We start from the raw sequence: 21096 nt of genomic DNA on the forward strand, positions 1-21096 counted from the left end.
TTCCGGTGCGGCACGATTCAGGGTCTCCCCACTTTAGATCAACGGCGGCAACAGCAGGCGAGCTAGCGTTGGATCATCAGCCGCATGTACAGAAGGCCCACTTACTCTGCAATCCAAAGCACCACGGGTCAAGAATCGATCCAAGCCGATCATGGCCGCGTGCGGCGTGTAGGACATGCACTCCAATATCGTAGGGAATTTACCTTGGCGCGCTTGGGCGGCGTGTCGTACTGGTGGCTGTCGCCGGACCTGTACCCGCCGTCGCCGGCGCTGCCGTACTGGTCCCTGAAGGCCGGCGGTATGCCCGCCTGCGCGTGCCCGGGTCCGGCCGTCGTCTTCTTGCCGTCGCGGGCTTTCTGGAATATGACGGTGAAGCCGTCGGCCGTCGCCGGGTTCTTCACGTCCCACTCCCCGAACTTGGGCAGCGGCCGCCCTGCTCTGCCCTGCAGTTGCATCATGCACGCACACACGCGCCATGGAGACGCATCAATCGATAACCATCTGATCGGAGTGGCTGGGTTTGCAACAAAGAAATGGAGATGCATATGGAGAGAAAGGAAATTTGAATAATGGCAATGCAGTGCAACCGATCGATCGATCTAGTTCGCCGGACATGAAGAAGAAGAAGAAAATGAAAGCACGAGCAGGAAGGGTTAGAGAAGGATACCGGCGTCGCCATGGCCGAGAGGGAGCTAGCCCGGCCCACGCGGAGGGACGCGACGCCCGGCCGTCCCCGGGGACGGGAGAAGGGAGAGGAGGAGAAACGACGCAACCAGCAGGAGTGATAAAATTAGACGGGAGGGGGTGGCCAGGAGGGGGGACGCCCCTTATTTATACAGAGGAAGGTGCCGGATCTCCTCCGAGAGATGAGGAGGCAGGGCGGGCTTTGTCCACGAACAGGAGCGTGCCGCGTGCGTGTCCATGCCATGCGCGAAAGATCAGAGGTTCAGAGGACATGTCCGTGCCCGTTCGTTTCCTCCCCACGTCTCGAGTCATTACGCATCTTACGCCGCCTTTCTTTTCCTTGTTCTTTTTTGTTTCTGGACTGAAAATTAGGATGCTGAAAGAGTGAAAATTAGGATGCTGCGGAAGACATGACACTTTCCTTGGAAGGATTGCAAATCCTCGGGAACCTTATTCATTTGTAATACTATATGGCTGTCACAGAGTCAGAATACCATCGTTCTTCTTTTGTCACGACATGCTGAGGGTTTTCATTTATATTCCCTTGACTGGAAAGAGACTCTTTGTCGATGGCTTCTTTGCCCTCGACATGTCTTTCTGCAAGCACCATGTACAAGGCTAAGCAATCTGGGCTGCTAGCGTTCGATCAAAAAAAAAAAAAAACCTCTGGGCTGCTAGGTAACTCTTCTATCCACCAGGCCTGCTAATTCTGTGAGCCCATTATGCCACCATGTACAAGGCCCAATTACAATATCCTCCTCATAGTCACCGTCCAAGTTGATAGTGTGGCTGAAATCTCAGCGCCGCCGTCCCCGTCGACGACGGCGCGGCCGCAACGATGGTGGGTGGCGGCGGGGGCGTGCGGCTCGAACAGAGACTCACACCAGAGAGATTTGGTGGGGTCCAGAAAGACTCCGAAGAGCGGCGTCGGCGGTTGCGCCGAACGGCGTCTGCGAAACATCTAGGAGTTGAGAGTATTGAGTCCTCTCCATCGGCAGGTTTCAACTCGGTTGGTCCATGCCTCTCCGCTGCTCTCTTCCCATATCAGCCACGACCTCCTAACCTGCGAATCCCGTTCGCCACCGGCCAACCGCTGCCGCCGCCAGAGGCCATGCCCGTCGGCTTACCACCCTACTCCATAGTCGACGCCACCGGACCCAAGTCACGACGAGCGAGGCAAAATGAAAACCGCGTTCCTGGCCTTGCCGGCTCGCCTCGATGCTGTCGTCGATTTTCAATGCCGGTGCTTCCAATTCGATTAAGCGTTGACCGTTGACTTGAATCATCACTTGGAGCGAGTACATTGTTACACCTTAGCAGAGCGAGTATATTGCTACACCTTATTACAGGTCGTCTTGTGCAATGTCACATAGGATTTTTGCTGACGTGGAGAAGAGAGAGTGAGGAGAGAGAAAAATATCGTTGTTTCGTGAAACAACCGTCTTATAGGTTAGATTTTAGGACTGTGAGACGACTACTCCACCATGAGATGTGGCTGCCATGCAACTCATAATATTTCTTTTTTCCTATGCACAACTATGAGACAACTTAAAAAGATAATCTATTGTATAGATTATTTTGTTAAGTTGCTTTAAGATTACGTACAAATTATTTTGTTAAGTTGCTTTAAGTTTACGTGTCAATGCATGAGATCGCCTATTAGACAACACCATTCTTTTTTTCTATGCACAAACTATGAGACAACTAAAAAAGAATCTATTGTACAGATTATTTGTTAACAATGCATGAAACCACCTATTAGACAATACCAATGTAACTGTTTGCTTTTGAGCCCTGGAAAAGCTCTCTCGTCCTCCCAGAGGTTTGCTTTGTAATTATCTACACTGCTTCACAATCTCCGCTTATCTTGTCTGTTTCTTATGGCTCTGCTGTTACATAGCACAGCTAATGGGCTAAGAACTAGCAAAGTCTTTCTATAAGCAATACATGTAGCTCGACTGCTATACTCCATTTTCTCATTTTCTTACTTCTGAATATGTCCTATTCTTAACCTTTTAACTTTACCTATCCCTTAGTTTGTTCGTCGTGCTTGTCGCCTGATTCTTTCTTCGTTGTTTCTAGAGAAAAGTATCGATTGCTCACAGCACAAACCTTTCCGTGTGTTCCAGGAAAAAGGATACTCCTGAAAGCAGTCCCTACCCCATTATTGCACAGTACAAGAAAAAGAAATACTCCTGACGGAGTATATGTTGCTATCCTCTTCTCTCTTCCGTCCCTACCCCATTCAACTCCTTTCTTCCTGTACTGTGCAATAATTGATAGCTTCTTTTAAGAGCCTATTTAGCACACGAGACGATGGGGGTGGTGGTGGATGCAGCGATAGGATGGCTGGTGCAAAGCATCCTGGGGAACTGCTTCACTGAAAAGTTGGAGGCATGGACTTGCACGGTTGGGCTCGCTGATGATGTGGAGAAGCTCAAGTCAGCCATGAGGTATGTCCAGATGGTGCTTGATGCTGCCAAGGGGAGGAAGATCAAGAGTGAGCCGCTGGAGAATTCTCTAGGTGATCTCAAGGAGCTTCTGTACGATGCTGAGGATGTGATGGATGAGCTCGATTACTACCGCCTCCAGGAAAATATCACAAATCGTATGTTAATTATTCTAACTCTCACAAGGATTTTATCTTTAATTAGATTACTTGCGAATTCTGAAGTGTTTCTTCAATTGATCAAACGACAGGCATTTCATAATCTAATATCCAATGGATTTCTTCTTGAAAAATAATGCAGCGATCTTGCCATTTCACTTTGCAGGAAATACTGGGGGTCATACGGATGCTGCTACACGCATTGACGGAACTTCATCGACATGGTCATTAAGTTTCATTCAGCAACTTGGAAGCACATTAATTAGCAATTTTGGCAACTTCATCTTCAAGGGCAACTTGACAGGAAAACGGAAAAGAGAAGATGACCACAACATTGCCGTCAGCACACACCTTGGCAACAATTGTGAGTTTTCTTGTAGGATAAAGCACATCGCTGGTAAACTAAGAGATGTTGGTCATGATGTCAGTGACGCTTTGAAAATGGATGGATCAAACTTAGTTGGATCTCAGAGTATGTATCGGAGTACACCACAGGCCACACGCCTAACAACGTCCTTTCTTGTTGAACATAAAGTGTATGGAAGGGATGCAGAGAAGGAATACATCCTAAAGCTGATGACAAGCAATGGATCCAATGGCTTAACAGTGCTACCGATTGTAGGTATTGGAGGGGTAGGGAAGACAACTCTGGCCCAGTTTGTTTACAATGATCCGATAGTTAGAAGACAATTTGAGATCAAGATATGGGTTTGTGTCTCTGATAACTTTGATGTAATTAGGTTGACAAGGGAGATGTTAGACTGTGTCTCTAAACAAAGGCTAGCAGAAACAGGCAACTTGAACAAGCTTCAGGAGGATCTAGAGAAACATATGCAGTCTAAGAGATTCTTAATTGTCTTGGATGATGTCTGGGATGACATGAACAGTCACTGTTGGGATCAGCTATTAGCTCCAGTAAAACATAATCAGGCAATGGGTAATATGATACTAGTGACAACTCGAAAGTTGTCTGTTGCAAAAATGACCCAAACAATTGAACCAGTCAAGTTAGGTGCTTTGGAAGGGGGTGACTTCTGGCAATTTTTTCAATCATGTGCATTTGATGATGAGAGATATGTACATCCAAGTCTGTATGCTATTGGGAAGCAAATAGCTCAAAAGTTGAGGGGGAACCCATTAGCAGCAAAAACAGTAGGTGCGTTATTAAGAAGAAATATTAACGTTGATGAGTGGACTAACATTCTAAACAATGAAGAATGGAAATGTATACAGGCCACCGAAGGTATTATACCTGCTTTGAAGCTCAGTTATGATTACCTACCTGACCACCTGCAACAATGCTTTAGGTATTGTTGCCTGTTCCCCAAGGATTATCGCTTCAATGGAGGAGAGTTAGTAAGAATTTGGATATCACAAGGATTTGTGCATGGTAGCCATACTACTAAAAACCTAGAGGATATAGGAAAGGTGTATTTAGTTGATTTGGTGAACTCAGGTTTCTTCCAACAAGTTGAAAGGTACTTGTATCCAGTGAACTCAGGCTTCTTTCAGCAAAACAAAAGGGACTGGCATTCATCAAATTTTTTAATGCATGATCTTATGCATGATTTAGCACGAAAGGTTTCAAGAGGTGAACATGCCACTATAGATGGCTCGAAATGTGAAGAATTCTTGCCAACTATGCGCCATTTGTTAATAGTAACTGACTCTGCATACTTTGGAAAACGTCGACATGGCAATGCATTTTCTTGTGAGAATTTTGGGAAGCAGTTGCAAGTCGCATCAATGAGAAAGCTAAGATCCTTGGTATTAATTGGCTATTACGACCCTCACTTTTTCAAATACTTTCAGAATATATTTAAAGAACTGATAAGTTTACGTTTATTGCAAATCTCTGCAACTTATGCTGATTTTAGCAGTTTCATCAACAATTTAGTCAGTTGCACACATATTCGTTATATGAAGGTGCACTTTTATGAACAGTGGGTTGGCACCCTTCCTCGAGCTTTGACCAATTTTTTCCATCTTCAAGTATTAGATGTTGGCTTTTTGGGACATCTGACTCTGCCTAGTGGTATGAGTAACCTTGTCAGCTTGCAGCATCTTGTTGCTGCAGAGGAAGTGCACTATACCATTGCTGATATTGGCAATATGACCTCTCTTCAGGAGCTTCCGAAATACAAGGTTCGAAATACTAGTGGATTTGATATAAAGCAGCTTAAATCCATGAGCCAGCTTGTAAACCTTGGGATTTATCAACTTGAAAATGTCAGGAACAAACAAGAGGCTACTGAAGCAAGACTAATAGATAAAGGGCTCCTAAAAGATTTGCACTTGTCATGGGATGTTGGTAGCACTAACTCTGAAATTTCGGCAATGACAGCAACTGAGGTTCTTGAGGGGCTTGAACCAAATCAAAACCTTAAGAACCTCCAAATAACTGGCTATAGTGGCTCCATCTCTCCAAGTTGGCTTGCCACTGACCTCTTATTTACATCCTTGCAGTTGCTTCATCTAGAGAATTGCAAGAAATGGAGAGTACTTCCTTCTATCGAAAAGCTTCCATCCCTTAAGAAGCTTAAATTGATTAATATCTGTGATGTTGTGGAAGTACGAATTCCTTGTTTAGAGGAGTTGGTTCTGACTGAATTGCCAAGCTTAGAAAAGTGTGTTGCCACTTATAGGAGGGGATTGAATTTTCATCTGCAGGTACTGATCATGGAGAACTGCCCTAAACTTAGTGACTTCACACCTTTTCAAATTCAGAACTTCCGTTCTTTTGGCATTGAACAGAAGTCTTGGATGCCAAGCCTGGCTGGCACTAGTGCAGATAAAGGTGAGCAATCAGTTTATTAAAAGTTTGGTTGTTTTATTATATTTTGAAACCGAAGCAAATAAATTTTCGATCTTAATTGGTTTATTTACAACAGTTGAATCCAATAAAGTTACTCACTTGTTATGCACGAGTTAGTGTGCATTTATTATAATACTAGCATGTTTTGTCATTTAAATTGGGCATGTGATGTGATTGTTTTATTCTTCTTTAGTCTTAGTGTATCAATTTGAATGCATGTATTTATTTTTTTTCCGTAAATACAGCGGCCCCTGCTGAATGCATGTAATTGTCTTTCTGTTCATAAAATTTACTATGTGTACTTAGGTAAAAGGCTCTTTAGGCTCATGGAGTCAAGAAGCGAAGTTAGATATAGCTGTATTGTATGTAATTATCTATAGATATCTGAGTCAGACTGAACCTACTAATTGCAAATGAACTTGGTAATCTTTTTCTTAACTGTAGACCTGTTGTTATTCACTCTGCTGGTATTTCACTCCTTGTGGTTTTTTTTCCATTGTAGTTTCATCTAATGAAGCTGAGCAAAAAGAATGGGCCGAATGGCTATCTGGTGTCCGTGTCTTGATCATACATGGGTGCCCTCGCCTGATGGCGGTGTTACCTCCCCTGCCACCAGCTACAAATGCTCGAGTATCAATTAATGGGCTTTCAACACATCCAAGAATAAGAAGGACATACAGTCGAAGTTTGTTGATCACATCCTCTAATGAGATGACAAAGCTTGATGACAAGATTTTGGCTTTCCAAAATCTAACAGAGATTACATCGCTGCACATTGAAGACAGTCCAAATCTGGTGTCTCTTTCATCTGAAGGCTTCAGGAAGCTCCTCAATTTAAGGGAGTTGGAAATTGTCAGATGCGGCAATCTGGTCTCATCATGTGTCAATGTTGTTTCTGAAGACTGGAAAACTATGGATTGTCCTGCCCTTCCATGTCTCACACGTCTCCGTATTGAGTCATGCGGTAGTGTAGCTGGGAGGTGGTTAACTGAAATGCTGCCGCATATGCTCTCCCTTGAGAAATTGGATATACACTGTTGTCCCCAGATACAATCTATATCAGTCCATTATACTAACCAAGAGGAACAACATGTCAGTTTTTCTCCATCCCCAGAACGCATACCAGCACGCTCAGCCCAAGATGAATTCCACTTGCACATCCCGTTAAATGTCATCTCAACACTCAGGAGTTTACATATTCAAAGCTGCCCAGAAATGGAGTTATGTGGCAGCAAGGAGTGGTTTAGAGGATTCACCTCCCTTATGGAGTTAAAGATTTCATATTGCCCGAAATTGTTCTCTTCCACGAATGAGAAGTTTCCCCTTCCGCCGTCCATCCAAGAGATGCAAATCGAGTGTCTCCCGACTAGGCTGCAGCCTTACTTTCTCGAGAATCAAACATCTCTCAAGAACTTGGTAGTGGGATGTAGCCCGGATTTGCACTCTCTACGTCTGCATTTCTGCACAGCTCTGGAGGTGCTGGAGATCTACAATTGTGGACAACTGGCTGTATTGGAGGGCTTACAATGCCTGAACTGTCTTCGAAGATTGTACATTCAGATGAATCCTAAGCTGTCTGCTGCATGGGTTCTCAAATGTCAAGATCAGGAGGGAAGCACTCACACTCTCCTTCCTCGATCACTTGAGGTACTTCGCATCAAGGCTCTCCAGGATGAGACTGTGCCCTATTTGATGGCTCGCCTCCCTTCCCTCACCCAGCTAGAGGTATGCGATAGTCCAAATTTGACATCTCTGCCTCTGGGTTCCCTCACAGCATTGAAAAGGGTGTTAATTAATAGCTGTGACTCCCTGGCATCTCTGGAAGGCCTCTTCTCTGAACTAGAGATATCTGATAGTCCAAATTTGACATCTTTACAGCTAGGTTTCCTCAGAGCATTGAAAAAGTTGGATGTTCTATTCTGCAAGTCGCTCGCTTCACTGGAAGGGTTGCAATCCCTTGGGAGCCTCACGGATTTGACAATATTGGGCTGTTACAGCATAACTCCGTGTTTGAACTTTATGTCACAACAGGCAGTGGGATTTAATCTATTCCCTAGACTAGAAAGAATTAAGATGGATGACTTTTCTGCCCTTACAACGTCTTTCTGCAAGCATCTTACCTCTGTACAGCATCTAGTTCTACTTGAGAATTCAAATTCAAATATCAAAAGGGCCTGCCTTACAGATGAGCAAGAGAAAGCACTTCAGCTCCTCACGTCTCTGCGAAAGCTCCGGTTTATTCACTGCAAGAATCTCGTACATCTTCCTGCTGTGCTACATAGCCTTCCTTCCCTCAAGAAATTATTTGTCCAGGATTGTCCATGCATCGCAAGGCTTCCTGAGAAGGGCCTTCCACCTTCATTGGAAAAGCTTAAGATCATTGACTGCAGTGCAGAGCTAAATGAAAAATGCAGAATGCTTGCAAAAATGATCAAGGTCAAAATTGATAGGGGATATGTAAACTGAGTGCTCGATGGCTCCGTTGGATGAGCATTTGTGCCTACGACTCTACGAGACACGCTACCTTGGCTGCCGTTTTCCACTTCTTAGGTATGCTTACATCAGTACCTTGTTATCTTCAGAGTCTGTTGATATCATAATATTGTTGCCTCTTGCTAAACTCTCTGTTGATACCATAACATCACTACCACTTGCTAAACTAAGCATTCTCTGTGCATGAACTTGGGAACCCGTACACGTCAGCTCGCTACTTAACGTGTTCAAGATCACCACATAAGTGCTGTCCAAAGGTCAAACGAGGTGCACCAATTCAGTAGATGCCCCTTTGTCCCTTAGATGGCCTATCATACTGCACGTGGCCGGATGCCTTTATGCAGGCACACAGCTGAGGATTTTTCATTTCTGGTATGTGATGAAAAGAACAGTCCGTTGGGTGACTTTTGGTTGAACTGATCGACATCTCGCCCTGCCAGGAACGCAGCAGATGACTACTCATTTGTTCATGAATTTAAACACGCCACCTTGTGATGTATTGGTGCTATTAGGAGTTCGGACATTTTTCCCATTCACGTGATGCAAACTGTATGTTATTATGCTCCCTCAAAGAAAAAAAAGGTTTCCTGGATTAGGCATTTTTATTTATCTTGTGTTCTCGTATAATTATTTGTTACCAGATAATGTACTGACAGAAGAATTATAATTAGCTAAAATAATCTACAATTTAAAACAGAGGGAGTACTACATTATAGTTCTTCTGTCAGTATTAGTTAAGTTAGTTACCTCTGTATTTTGGCGTGTACCTCAAGTACATATTTGCTATTGCTAGCTGACGGGTTAATCTACCTTTTGCGCCTCATGCGTCGTGTTTTTTTCAGTGAAAAGGGAAACCGTGATTCTTGTGACCCCTTTTGCAGTTTTGCTCATCCCTAGTGCGGAGAACACGTAGCACATGTAAATGGAGTTGTAGAGTTGAAGCAAAGGAAATGATGGGCCCTGATGCATTCAGGGGAAACAAAATCAAGCAATTCAGGCCGTCTTTTATGAATGAAGAGCGTCGGGTTTCGCTTCGATTCTCGGACTATCAAATTGTTTGGTTTAGGACTTGTCAGCCGGCTCAAATTTGGATGGCTCAATAATAGCTCATGAATGCAGGCGCGTATGTTTAGTACCACATTACTAGTTGATTAAGGTTGGCGTCAACTTATAAGCCTTTGTCCACCAGCCATAGTACCTTCGGGTTAATCCTTTTACACAAAGTGAGGATGAAAGTGTAAACAGGTGCTATGTGTACACGTGCTCATCCTTCAATGATACGGAGATGGTCCGATCTTCTCGACGTAGGATCGTTGAACCACATGTAGTGGTAAAAAGATAACTATTGTACCTAAGTTGCCATCGAACTCTCAATTCCTAGCGAAAAAGTAAGCACGATCTTCGACGGAGCGTCCGATTCCCCTTCTACTCCCACTCTATTATACCCCATTGGCGGATGCACGGGGGGGGGGGGGGGGGGGGCTGGGGGGGCTGCAGCCCCCCCTTGGGCTGAAAATTTTTTTAACAGGTTTTCTTTTTAGCAAAAGCTCAGCCCAAAATAAATAACTATTGGCCTACATACTGCCCAGCACAACCATTTATTTGGTATTTTTCTATACTTATTATCATACTATTGGCCTACATACTTATTATCATAATAATTATTAGTTCAAGTGGTGTGAATTCTTGAAGATGCAAGACTCCATGTATTTGGTATTTTTCTATACTTATTATCATAATTCTATGTATCTTTGCCTTTGAGCACTCTGAATCAATCTTAGCTATATCTATTAGTGTACTGGGTTGAGCGAGAAAAAAAAATTTGGCCTATGATTTAGCCTCCCTCGTGGTCCGTTTCTGGGTCCGCCAATGTTATACCCTAAGTTGCCATCAAACCCTCAATTCCTAGCGGAAAAGCAAGCACGATCTTCGGCGGAGCGTCCGATTCCCCTTCTACTCCCACTCCACTTTTCATCTGGCTGCGTTATGCTTTCTAAAATCTTCCGGTATGGATCCGATCAGGTTTTTGTGTAAGTTGTAGACGGCATAACTTACTACGACGAAGCAACCAAACAACCTAGCACTCAAATGGCTCAACGTGCAACACCGAATATAAACCAACTGCACTAGCTCGCAAAAGTGCAGTCACATCCATTGGAAAATGATGCAGGAGTTGGATTGGGTCCCGAAGCACTCTCTCTGATAGGAATTTCGAAGTCGCGCACTCACGCAGACATTTTTGCCTTGCCGTTCCCACGAATTCAGACTATCTGCTTGTGCCTCACTTTTCCTCGCAACTTCCTTTGGCTTATCTTTGATCCACCGCCCTTCCCTTTCCATCTCTTTGCGTGATTGCGTCGTTTCCTCCCATCTCCATACATATCCACATTTGATTCAATATTTCAATTTCTTCCAGCTCGTGCAACCAGTGCTGTCTGCCTACAGCTGACTCAGGCACGGGACGATGCCGGCGGTTGGAGCTGTGGTGGATGCAGCCATCGGATGGCTGGTGCAGAGCATCCTGGGGAACCTCTTCACTGAGAAGCTGGAGGCATGGACTCGCAGAGTTGGCCTCGCCAACGACGTGGAGAAGCTCAAGTCGGCCGTGAGGTATGTCCAGATGGTGGTTGCTGCTGCCAAGGGGAGGAAGATCGAGAACGAGCCACTGGCACGGTCTCTCTCTGATCTCAGGGAGCTGCTGTACGACGCCGAAGACGTGATGGACGACCTCGACTACTACCGCCTCAAAGAACAGGTCGAAAGTGGTACGTGCTTCGTATACCGGTCCCATGGACTTGCTAGTTTTCGAATTTGTTCTACTCTATGCCTTTTGAGCGATTGGTCAAATTGTTTTCCATTTCCTAACTTATGCTACGATGGATTTCTCTTGGAATATGAAAGCAACGGTCTAGTTTTTTTTTTTTCACAGGCAATACTGGCGATGGTGCAGCTACCGGTGCACACAATGCAACAAATTCATCCACGTGGTCCGTAAAACAGCTTGCAGGCACCTTTTCCGGCATTTTGGGGAAAAGAAAACGAGAAGATGATACGAGTGAGATTTCTGTTATGATAAAGCACATTGCTGATAAAGCATGGGTTCTCAAATGTCAAGATCAGGAGGGAAGCACTCACACTCTCCTTCCTCGATCACTTGAGGTACTTCGCATCAAGGCTCTCCAGGATGAGACTGTGCCCTATTTGATGGCTCGCCTCCCTTCCCTCACCCAGCTAGAGGTATGCGATAGTCCAAATTTGACATCTCTGCCTCTGGGTTCCCTCACAGCATTGAAAAGGGTGTTAATTAATAGCTGTGACTCCCTGGCATCTCTGGAAGGCCTCTTCTCTGAACTAGAGATATCTGATAGTCCAAATTTGACATCTTTACAGCTAGGTTTCCTCAGAGCATTGAAAAAGTTGGATGTTCTATTCTGCAAGTCGCTCGCTTCACTGGAAGGGTTGCAATCCCTTGGGAGCCTCACGGATTTGACAATATTGGGCTGTTACAGCATAACTCCGTGTTTGAACTTTATGTCACAACAGGCAGTGGGATTTAATCTATTCCCTAGACTAGAAAGAATTAAGATGGATGACTTTTCTGCCCTTACAACGTCTTTCTGCAAGCATCTTACCTCTGTACAGCATCTAGTTCTACTTGAGAATTCAAATTCAAATATCAAAAGGGCCTGCCTTACAGATGAGCAAGAGAAAGCACTTCAGCTCCTCACGTCTCTGCGAAAGCTCCGGTTTATTCACTGCAAGAATCTCGTACATCTTCCTGCTGTGCTACATAGCCTTCCTTCCCTCAAGAAATTATTTGTCCAGGATTGTCCATGCATCGCAAGGCTTCCTGAGAAGGGCCTTCCACCTTCATTGGAAAAGCTTAAGATCATTGACTGCAGTGCAGAGCTAAATGAAAAATGCAGAATGCTTGCAAAAATGATCAAGGTCAAAATTGATAGGGGATATGTAAACTGAGTGCTCGATGGCTCCGTTGGATGAGCATTTGTGCCTACGACTCTACGAGACACGCTACCTTGGCTGCCGTTTTCCACTTCTTAGGTATGCTTACATCAGTACCTTGTTATCTTCAGAGTCTGTTGATATCATAATATTGTTGCCTCTTGCTAAACTCTCTGTTGATACCATAACATCACTACCACTTGCTAAACTAAGCATTCTCTGTGCATGAACTTGGGAACCCGTACACGTCAGCTCGCTACTTAACGTGTTCAAGATCACCACATAAGTGCTGTCCAAAGGTCAAACGAGGTGCACCAATTCAGTAGATGCCCCTTTGTCCCTTAGATGGCCTATCATACTGCACGTGGCCGGATGCCTTTATGCAGGCACACAGCTGAGGATTTTTCATTTCTGGTATGTGATGAAAAGAACAGTCCGTTGGGTGACTTTTGGTTGAACTGATCGACATCTCGCCCTGCCAGGAACGCAGCAGATGACTACTCATTTGTTCATGAATTTAAACACGCCACCTTGTGATGTATTGGTGCTATTAGGAGTTCGGACATTTTTCCCATTCACGTGATGCAAACTGTATGTTATTATGCTCCCTCAAAGAAAAAAAAGGTTTCCTGGATTAGGCATTTTTATTTATCTTGTGTTCTCGTATAATTATTTGTTACCAGATAATGTACTGACAGAAGAATTATAATTAGCTAAAATAATCTACAATTTAAAACAGAGGGAGTACTACATTATAGTTCTTCTGTCAGTATTAGTTAAGTTAGTTACCTCTGTATTTTGGCGTGTACCTCAAGTACATATTTGCTATTGCTAGCTGACGGGTTAATCTACCTTTTGCGCCTCATGCGTCGTGTTTTTTTCAGTGAAAAGGGAAACCGTGATTCTTGTGACCCCTTTTGCAGTTTTGCTCATCCCTAGTGCGGAGAACACGTAGCACATGTAAATGGAGTTGTAGAGTTGAAGCAAAGGAAATGATGGGCCCTGATGCATTCAGGGGAAACAAAATCAAGCAATTCAGGCCGTCTTTTATGAATGAAGAGCGTCGGGTTTCGCTTCGATTCTCGGACTATCAAATTGTTTGGTTTAGGACTTGTCAGCCGGCTCAAATTTGGATGGCTCAATAATAGCTCATGAATGCAGGCGCGTATGTTTAGTACCACATTACTAGTTGATTAAGGTTGGCGTCAACTTATAAGCCTTTGTCCACCAGCCATAGTACCTTCGGGTTAATCCTTTTACACAAAGTGAGGATGAAAGTGTAAACAGGTGCTATGTGTACACGTGCTCATCCTTCAATGATACGGAGATGGTCCGATCTTCTCGACGTAGGATCGTTGAACCACATGTAGTGGTAAAAAGATAACTATTGTACCTAAGTTGCCATCGAACTCTCAATTCCTAGCGAAAAAGTAAGCACGATCTTCGACGGAGCGTCCGATTCCCCTTCTACTCCCACTCTATTATACCCCATTGGCGGATGCACGGGGGGGGGGGGGGGCTGGGGGGGCTGCAGCCCCCCCTTGGGCTGAAAATTTTTTTAACAGGTTTTCTTTTTAGCAAAAGCTCAGCCCAAAATAAATAACTATTGGCCTACATACTGCCCAGCACAACCATTTATTTGGTATTTTTCTATACTTATTATCATACTATTGGCCTACATACTTATTATCATAATAATTATTAGTTCAAGTGGTGTGAATTCTTGAAGATGCAAGACTCCATGTATTTGGTATTTTTCTATACTTATTATCATAATTCTATGTATCTTTGCCTTTGAGCACTCTGAATCAATCTTAGCTATATCTATTAGTGTACTGGGTTGAGCGAGAAAAAAAAATTTGGCCTATGATTTAGCCTCCCTCGTGGTCCGTTTCTGGGTCCGCCAATGTTATACCCTAAGTTGCCATCAAACCCTCAATTCCTAGCGGAAAAGCAAGCACGATCTTCGGCGGAGCGTCCGATTCCCCTTCTACTCCCACTCCACTTTTCATCTGGCTGCGTTATGCTTTCTAAAATCTTCCGGTATGGATCCGATCAGGTTTTTGTGTAAGTTGTAGACGGCATAACTTACTACGACGAAGCAACCAAACAACCTAGCACTCAAATGGCTCAACGTGCAACACCGAATATAAACCAACTGCACTAGCTCGCAAAAGTGCAGTCACATCCATTGGAAAATGATGCAGGAGTTGGATTGGGTCCCGAAGCACTCTCTCTGATAGGAATTTCGAAGTCGCGCACTCACGCAGACATTTTTGCCTTGCCGTTCCCACGAATTCAGACTATCTGCTTGTGCCTCACTTTTCCTCGCAACTTCCTTTGGCTTATCTTTGATCCACCGCCCTTCCCTTTCCATCTCTTTGCGTGATTGCGTCGTTTCCTCCCATCTCCATACATATCCACATTTGATTCAATATTTCAATTTCTTCCAGCTCGTGCAACCAGTGCTGTCTGCCTACAGCTGACTCAGGCACGGGACGATGCCGGCGGTTGGAGCTGTGGTGGATGCAGCCATCGGATGGCTGGTGCAGAGCATCCTGGGGAACCTCTTCACTGAGAAGCTGGAGGCATGGACTCGCAGAGTTGGCCTCGCCAACGACGTGGAGAAGCTCAAGTCGGCCGTGAGGTATGTCCAGATGGTGGTTGCTGCTGCCAAGGGGAGGAAGATCGAGAACGAGCCACTGGCACGGTCTCTCTCTGATCTCAGGGAGCTGCTGTACGACGCCGAAGACGTGATGGACGACCTCGACTACTACCGCCTCAAAGAACAGGTCGAAAGTGGTACGTGCTTCGTATACCGGTCCCATGGACTTGCTAGTTTTCGAATTTGTTCTACTCTATGCCTTTTGAGCGATTGGTCAAATTGTTTTCCATTTCCTAACTTATGCTACGATGGATTTCTCTTGGAATATGAAAGCAACGGTCTAGTTTTTTTTTTTTCACAGGCAATACTGGCGATGGTGCAGCTACCGGTGCACACAATGCAACAAATTCATCCACGTGGTCCGTAAAACAGCTTGCAGGCACCTTTTCCGGCATTTTGGGGAAAAGAAAACGAGAAGATGATACGAGTGAGATTTCTGTTATGATAAAGCACATTGCTGATAAATTACGGGATTGTGGACGTGATGTCAGTGACATTCTGAAAATAGATGGATTCAACTCCGCTGGAACTTCAAATCAGAGTCAGATTACAGCTCAGGACACACGTCTAACATCATCATATCTTGTTGAACGTAAAGTGTACGGGAGGGATGTGGAGAAGGAATCAATCCTAAAGCTCATGGCAAGTAACAGATCCAATGGTATAACTGTCCTTCCAATTGTAGGAATTGGAGGGGTTGGGAAGACAACTTTGGCCCAACTTGTATACAATAGTTTGGAAGTTGGAAATCATTTTGAGGTCAAGATATGGGTTTGTGTGTCTGATAATTTTGATGTATTTAGGCTGACAAGGGAGATGTTAGATTGTGTCTCTAAACAAACGAAAGTACAAACCAACAACTTGAACAGACTTCAGGAGGATCTAGCGAAACACATGGTATCTAGGAGGTTTCTTATTGTCTTGGATGATGTCTGGGATGACATGAAAGAGCACTCCTGGAACAAATTATTAGCTCCTTTGAAACATAATCAAGCAATGGGTAATATGATACTTGTGACAACTCGGAAGTTATCTGTTGCGGAAATGACACGAACAGTTCAACCAGTCAAGTTAGGTGCTTTGAAAGATGATGATTTCTGGCTACTATTTAAAACATGTACATTTGGTGACGAGAAATATGAATATCATCCAAGTCTGTTCACTATTGGGAAGCAGATAGCTCGGGAACTGAAAGGGAACCCATTAGCAGCAAAAACTGTAGGTGCTTTATTGAAAAGGAATATTAGCATTGATAACTGGACACATATTCTGAATAATGAAGAATGGAAATCCTTACAGGACAGTGGAAGTATTATGCCTGCTTTGAAGCTCAGCTATGACTACCTCTCCAGCCACTTGCAGCAATGTTTCAGATATTGCTGTCTATTCCCGAAGGATTATCACTTTAATTTGGTGGAGCTGAGTTAGTTAGAATGTGGATTTCACAAGGATTTGTGCATGGAAACCATACTGGTAAAAAACTGGAGGATATAGGGAAGGCTTATTTGGCTGATCTAGTGAATTCAGGCTTCTTTCAGCATGTCGGAAGGCACCGGTTATATTCGAATAGCTTTGTCATGCACGATCTTATGCATGATTTAGCACGTGAGGTTTCAAGAGCTGACTTTGCAACTATAGATGGGACAGAATGTAAAGAAATATTGCCAACTACGCGCCATCTGTCAGTAGTTACTCATTTTGCATACTCAATAGATCAACATGGGAACGCAATTTCTTGTGAGAATTTTAAGAGAAAGCTGCTACTAGTTACGTCACTGAAAAAGCTGAGGTCATTGGTCTTAATTGGCAATTCTGGCCCTACTTTTTTCAAATGCTTCCAGAATATGTTTAAAGAAGCGGCAAGTTTACGATTGCTACAAATCTCTGCAACAACCTATGCTGATATTGGTTGTTTCATCAGCTATTTGGTAAGTTGCACGCATATTCGTTATATAAAGTTGAACTCTTATGGCATGAGGTGTGAGCTTCCACAAGCGCTGAGCAACTTTTTCCATCTCCAAGTATTAGATGTTAATACTTACGCAGATCCAACTCTACCCACTGGTATGAATAATCTTGTTCACTTGCAACATCTTGTTGCAAAAGAGGATGTGCACTCAACCATTGATAGGATAGGCAAAATGACCTCTCTTCAGGAGCTTCCCATATTCAGGGTTCAGAATGCTTGTGGGTTTGATATAAAACAGCTTAAATTCATGAATCAACTTGTAAAACTTGGAATTTATCAACTTGAAAATGTCAAAAGCAAACGAGATGCTAGTGAAGCACGACTGATAGATAAAGGGCACCTAGAGGCATTGTGCTTCTTGTGGGATTCTGATAGCACTAGTTTGGGGATTTCAGCAGAGACAGCGACTGAGGTTCTTGAGGGTCTTAAACCTCATCAAAATCTTAAACATCTTCAGATAATTGGCTATAGTGGCTATATCTCTCCAAGTTGGTTCTCCACTGGTCTCTCAGTTACATCTTTGCAGCTGCTTCATCTAGAGAATTGCAAAGAATGGAGAGTACTTCCATCTCTCGAAAAGCTTCCGTTCCTTAAGAAGCTTAAGTTGATTAATATCTGTCATGTAAAAGAACTAGGAATTCCTTGTTTAGAGGAGTTGGTTTTAACTGATTTGCCGAGCTTAGAGAAATGTGTTGCCACTTTTAAGAGGGAATTGGATTTTCATCTACGGGTACTGATCATTGAGAACTGCTATGAACTGAAGGTTTTTACTCCTTTTGAACTTCAGAACTTATGTTCTTCTGAAGTTGAACAAAGACCTTGGAGGTTGAGCCTGGAAGACACTAGTGCAGGTAATGGTAAGCATTCAGTTTTCTGTTTTTCCCTCAGTTGTTTAATAAAAGCAAACACCAACTTAGTTGGTTATTTCGGCTTTATATGTTTCTTATGCAGGCATTTCTACATGACAGTAATGTGATAGAGCTCTTAATTTAGCAATTTGCACACTTGCAAAATAGTGACTTTCCTTTCACAGTTGTTTTCTTGTGTTTTGTCATAACTAAAACGGTAGGCAGAGTCCAGAAGCAACAATGGGTGTAGCTTTATGTTCAAGTACCACAATCAGACTGAACTTATTAATCTAGCAAACAAACTGGTAATGTATTTCTCTAAGGAGAAGATTGTATATGTTTTTAGCTCTAGTAATCTCTAGTTCACTCAGTATATTACAATCTTGATTTCCTTTTCTTTCTGTAGAATTTTCATCTGCTGAAGCTGCACAAAAGAAATGGTTATCTGGTCTCCGTGTGCTAAAGATACATGGATGTCCTCGTCTGATGTTGTTACACCCCCTGCCTCCTGCTGAAAATACTCAAGTATCAGTTCAACCGCTTTTAACGTATCCAGCATTAGAGAAAAATTCAAATGATTTATCGGTCATGTCCTCTAAGGAGTTGAGAGTGCTTGATGCCAAGATTTTGGCGTTCCAAAATCTAACAGATGTGACGTCACTGCACATAGGCCACTGTCCAAATCTGGTGTTTCTTTCATTTGAAGGCTTCAGGCAGCTCCTCAATTTAAGAAAGATGGTAATCGTCAGTTGTGGTAATCTGGTCTCATCATGTATTGTGCCTGGTGTCTCTGAAACCTGGAATGCTACAAATTATCCTGCCTTTCCACGTCTCGGACATCTAAAAATTGAGTCGTGTGGTGGTATAGCAGGCAAGTGGTTAACTGAAATGCTGCCCCATATGCAGTCCCTTGAGGAATTGGATATAGAGGATTGTCCCCAGATGAAATCCATATCAATCCATCGTCCCAGACAAGAGGTGGAGACTGGCCGTTTGGCTAGTCAAGCAGTCTTACCACGCTTAGCCCAAGATGAATTCGGTTTGTACATTCCACTAAATATCCTTTCAACCCTCGAGAAGTTACATATTCGAAGGTGCCCAGGAATGCAGTTATATGGCAGCAAGGAGGGGTATGGAGGGTTCACCTCCCTCACAGAGTTAGTCATTACAGGTTGCCCCATGCTGCTTTCTTCTGCGGATGAGAGGTTTTCCCTGCCACCATCCGTCCCAGATCTTCATATCGAGTTCCTCCCAAGAAGGTTACAGCCTTACTTTCCAGAGAACACCTCTATCAGATTTTTGTTAGTGCATGAGAGCCCAGATTTGCAATATTTAAATCTGCATTTCTGCACAGCTTTGCAGGAGCTCCAGATCCACAATTGTCGGCAGCTGGCTGTATTGGAGGACATGCAATATCTGAGTTCCCTTCGAATCTTGTCAATTGAGATGAATCCTGAGTTATCTGCTTCATGGGTTCGGAAGTGTCAAGAGGTGGAAGAGGGAAGCAGTCATGCTCGTCTCCTTCCTCCATTACTTGGGAAACTAAGCATCAGACATCTTCAGGATGACTTGGCGCCCTATTTGCTGGCCCACCTCCCCTTCCTCCGCTCTTTAGTGGTATTGAATAGTCCGAACCTGATATTTTTGCAGCTCGGTTGCCTCGCAACACTGAAAAACCTGTGGATTGAGGACTGCCGTTCCCTCACATCTCTGCAAGGCTCCCTGTCCTATCTAGAAGTATGTTTTTGTGATAGCCAAAATCTGACTTCTCTGCAGCTGGGTTCGCTCGCAGCATTGAAAGACTTGACAGTTTATAGTTGTGACTGGCTCACTCCACTGGAAACCTTGCCATCCCTTGGGAACCTTACTGATTTGGCAATATACGACTGTCGCAGCATAGCTCCATTGTTGGAGCTTTTGTCGCGACAGCCTGAGGGTTTTAGCATATTCCCCCAGCTGGAAAGACTCTATGTTGATGACTCATCTGCTCTTGCCACGTCTTTCTGCAAGCACCTCACCTCTCTCCGTTACCTAAGAATAACTGATTCAGATGTGATCTGCTTTACAGATGAGCAAGAAAAGGCACTTCAGCTCCTCACCTCTCTGCAGGATCTTTCATTTTTGGGTTTTCTGAATCTCATCGATCTTCCTGCTGTGTTGCACAGTCTTCACTCCCTCAAAAAGTTAGACGTCAAGGGTTGTCCACGCATCTCAAGGCTGCCTGAAAAGGGCCTTCCACCTTCACTGGAATTGGTGGCTATCGAACGATGCAGTGAGGAGCTACAGGAACAATGCAGGATGCTCACAACAGGGAAGCTAAAGGTCCAAATTTACAATTATGGTTGAACTGGCTGCTGGATGGCATGATGGATACACATTTCTTCCTGTACACAACAAGCTGCTACTGTTAGCCTTCTTCCGCTTTTCAGGTACACACGCATCATAGATCTTGTTACCTTCGCAATCTGTTAAAAGCATACCCGCACTGCCCTGTTGCTAAACTAAACATTCATTCTGCAGGAACTTGGACACTCGAAGTCTTCAATCTCATCGCAAAAGTTTCACCGAAAGGTCAAATGGAGAAACAGCTCAGTATAGAGTACACGCCCTTCTTCTTCAATTTTCCTCCCTAGATGGCCTATCATACTTGCGCACGGCAAAATGGCCTTGTGCAGACACGCACGCAGCTGATAAATTGGAAGCTCCAGTTACGGTATGTGATGAACAGATCGACAAGGTGGGAACTTGAGTTCAGCTGATCCACATCTTGCCGACGTCGTGCAAGAATCTAGCAGATAACTCGAGTACTCATTTGTGCAAGAATTCAATACGTCAGCCTATGATGTGTTGGTGGCCTGGTGCTACTTGCTATTACAGATTTTTTTTCCATCCTTCCCTTGTGACGCAATATGGATCTAGCATTGAACTTGAGTTACAAGATAGTTTCTGTTACTAATATGTATATCTGTTACTGGTTTCTCCGTCTTCTGTCATCACTAGTTACGTGTATGTAATAGCCACGGGTTAACGTAACTGCATATGCCCATATGC

The 21096-nt window shown here is 43.9% G+C and overlaps 3 protein-coding genes across 4 annotated transcripts; all 3 read left to right on the plus strand.

Annotated features, from left to right (window-relative positions):
- Positions 1 to 6625: 6625 nt before the first annotated feature.
- On the plus strand, positions 6626 to 9205 carry LOC117862949 (uncharacterized). Its single transcript, XM_034746509.2, has 3 exons — positions 6626 to 7832; positions 7986 to 8657; positions 8811 to 9205. The coding sequence occupies exons 1-2, from the start codon at positions 6696 to 6698 to the stop codon at positions 8571 to 8573; spliced, it is 1725 nt and encodes a 574-aa protein (XP_034602400.2). The 5' UTR covers positions 6626 to 6695; the 3' UTR covers positions 8574 to 8657; positions 8811 to 9205.
- Positions 9206 to 10637: 1432 nt separating this feature from the next.
- Positions 10638 to 16803, plus strand: LOC117864532 (uncharacterized). Its single transcript, XM_072295350.1, has 4 exons — positions 10638 to 11365; positions 11530 to 12574; positions 15055 to 15365; positions 15530 to 16803. Exons 1-4 carry the CDS (start codon positions 11065 to 11067, stop codon positions 16654 to 16656), a joined length of 2784 nt encoding a protein of 927 aa, XP_072151451.1. The 5' UTR covers positions 10638 to 11064; the 3' UTR covers positions 16657 to 16803.
- Positions 16804 to 18060: 1257 nt separating this feature from the next.
- LOC117864533 (uncharacterized) lies at positions 18061 to 21078 on the plus strand. Of its 2 annotated transcripts, none has more exons than XM_072295413.1 (3): positions 18061 to 18350; positions 18452 to 20474; positions 20566 to 21078. In XM_072295413.1, the coding sequence occupies exon 2, from the start codon at positions 18532 to 18534 to the stop codon at positions 20389 to 20391; it is 1860 nt and encodes a 619-aa protein (XP_072151514.1). In that variant the 5' UTR covers positions 18061 to 18350; positions 18452 to 18531; the 3' UTR covers positions 20392 to 20474; positions 20566 to 21078. The 2 variants fall into 2 exon arrangements, with proteins under 2 accessions (XP_072151514.1, XP_034604563.1); XM_034748672.2 differs by lacking the exon at positions 18061 to 18350 and having other exon boundaries at positions 19095 to 19304; positions 19400 to 20474.
- Positions 21079 to 21096: the final 18 nt, after the last annotated feature.

The sequence above is a fragment of the Setaria viridis genome, chromosome 7 (assembly GCF_005286985.2).
Source record: "Setaria viridis chromosome 7, Setaria_viridis_v4.0, whole genome shotgun sequence".
In the NCBI taxonomy this organism is placed as follows: domain Eukaryota; kingdom Viridiplantae; phylum Streptophyta; class Magnoliopsida; order Poales; family Poaceae; genus Setaria; species Setaria viridis.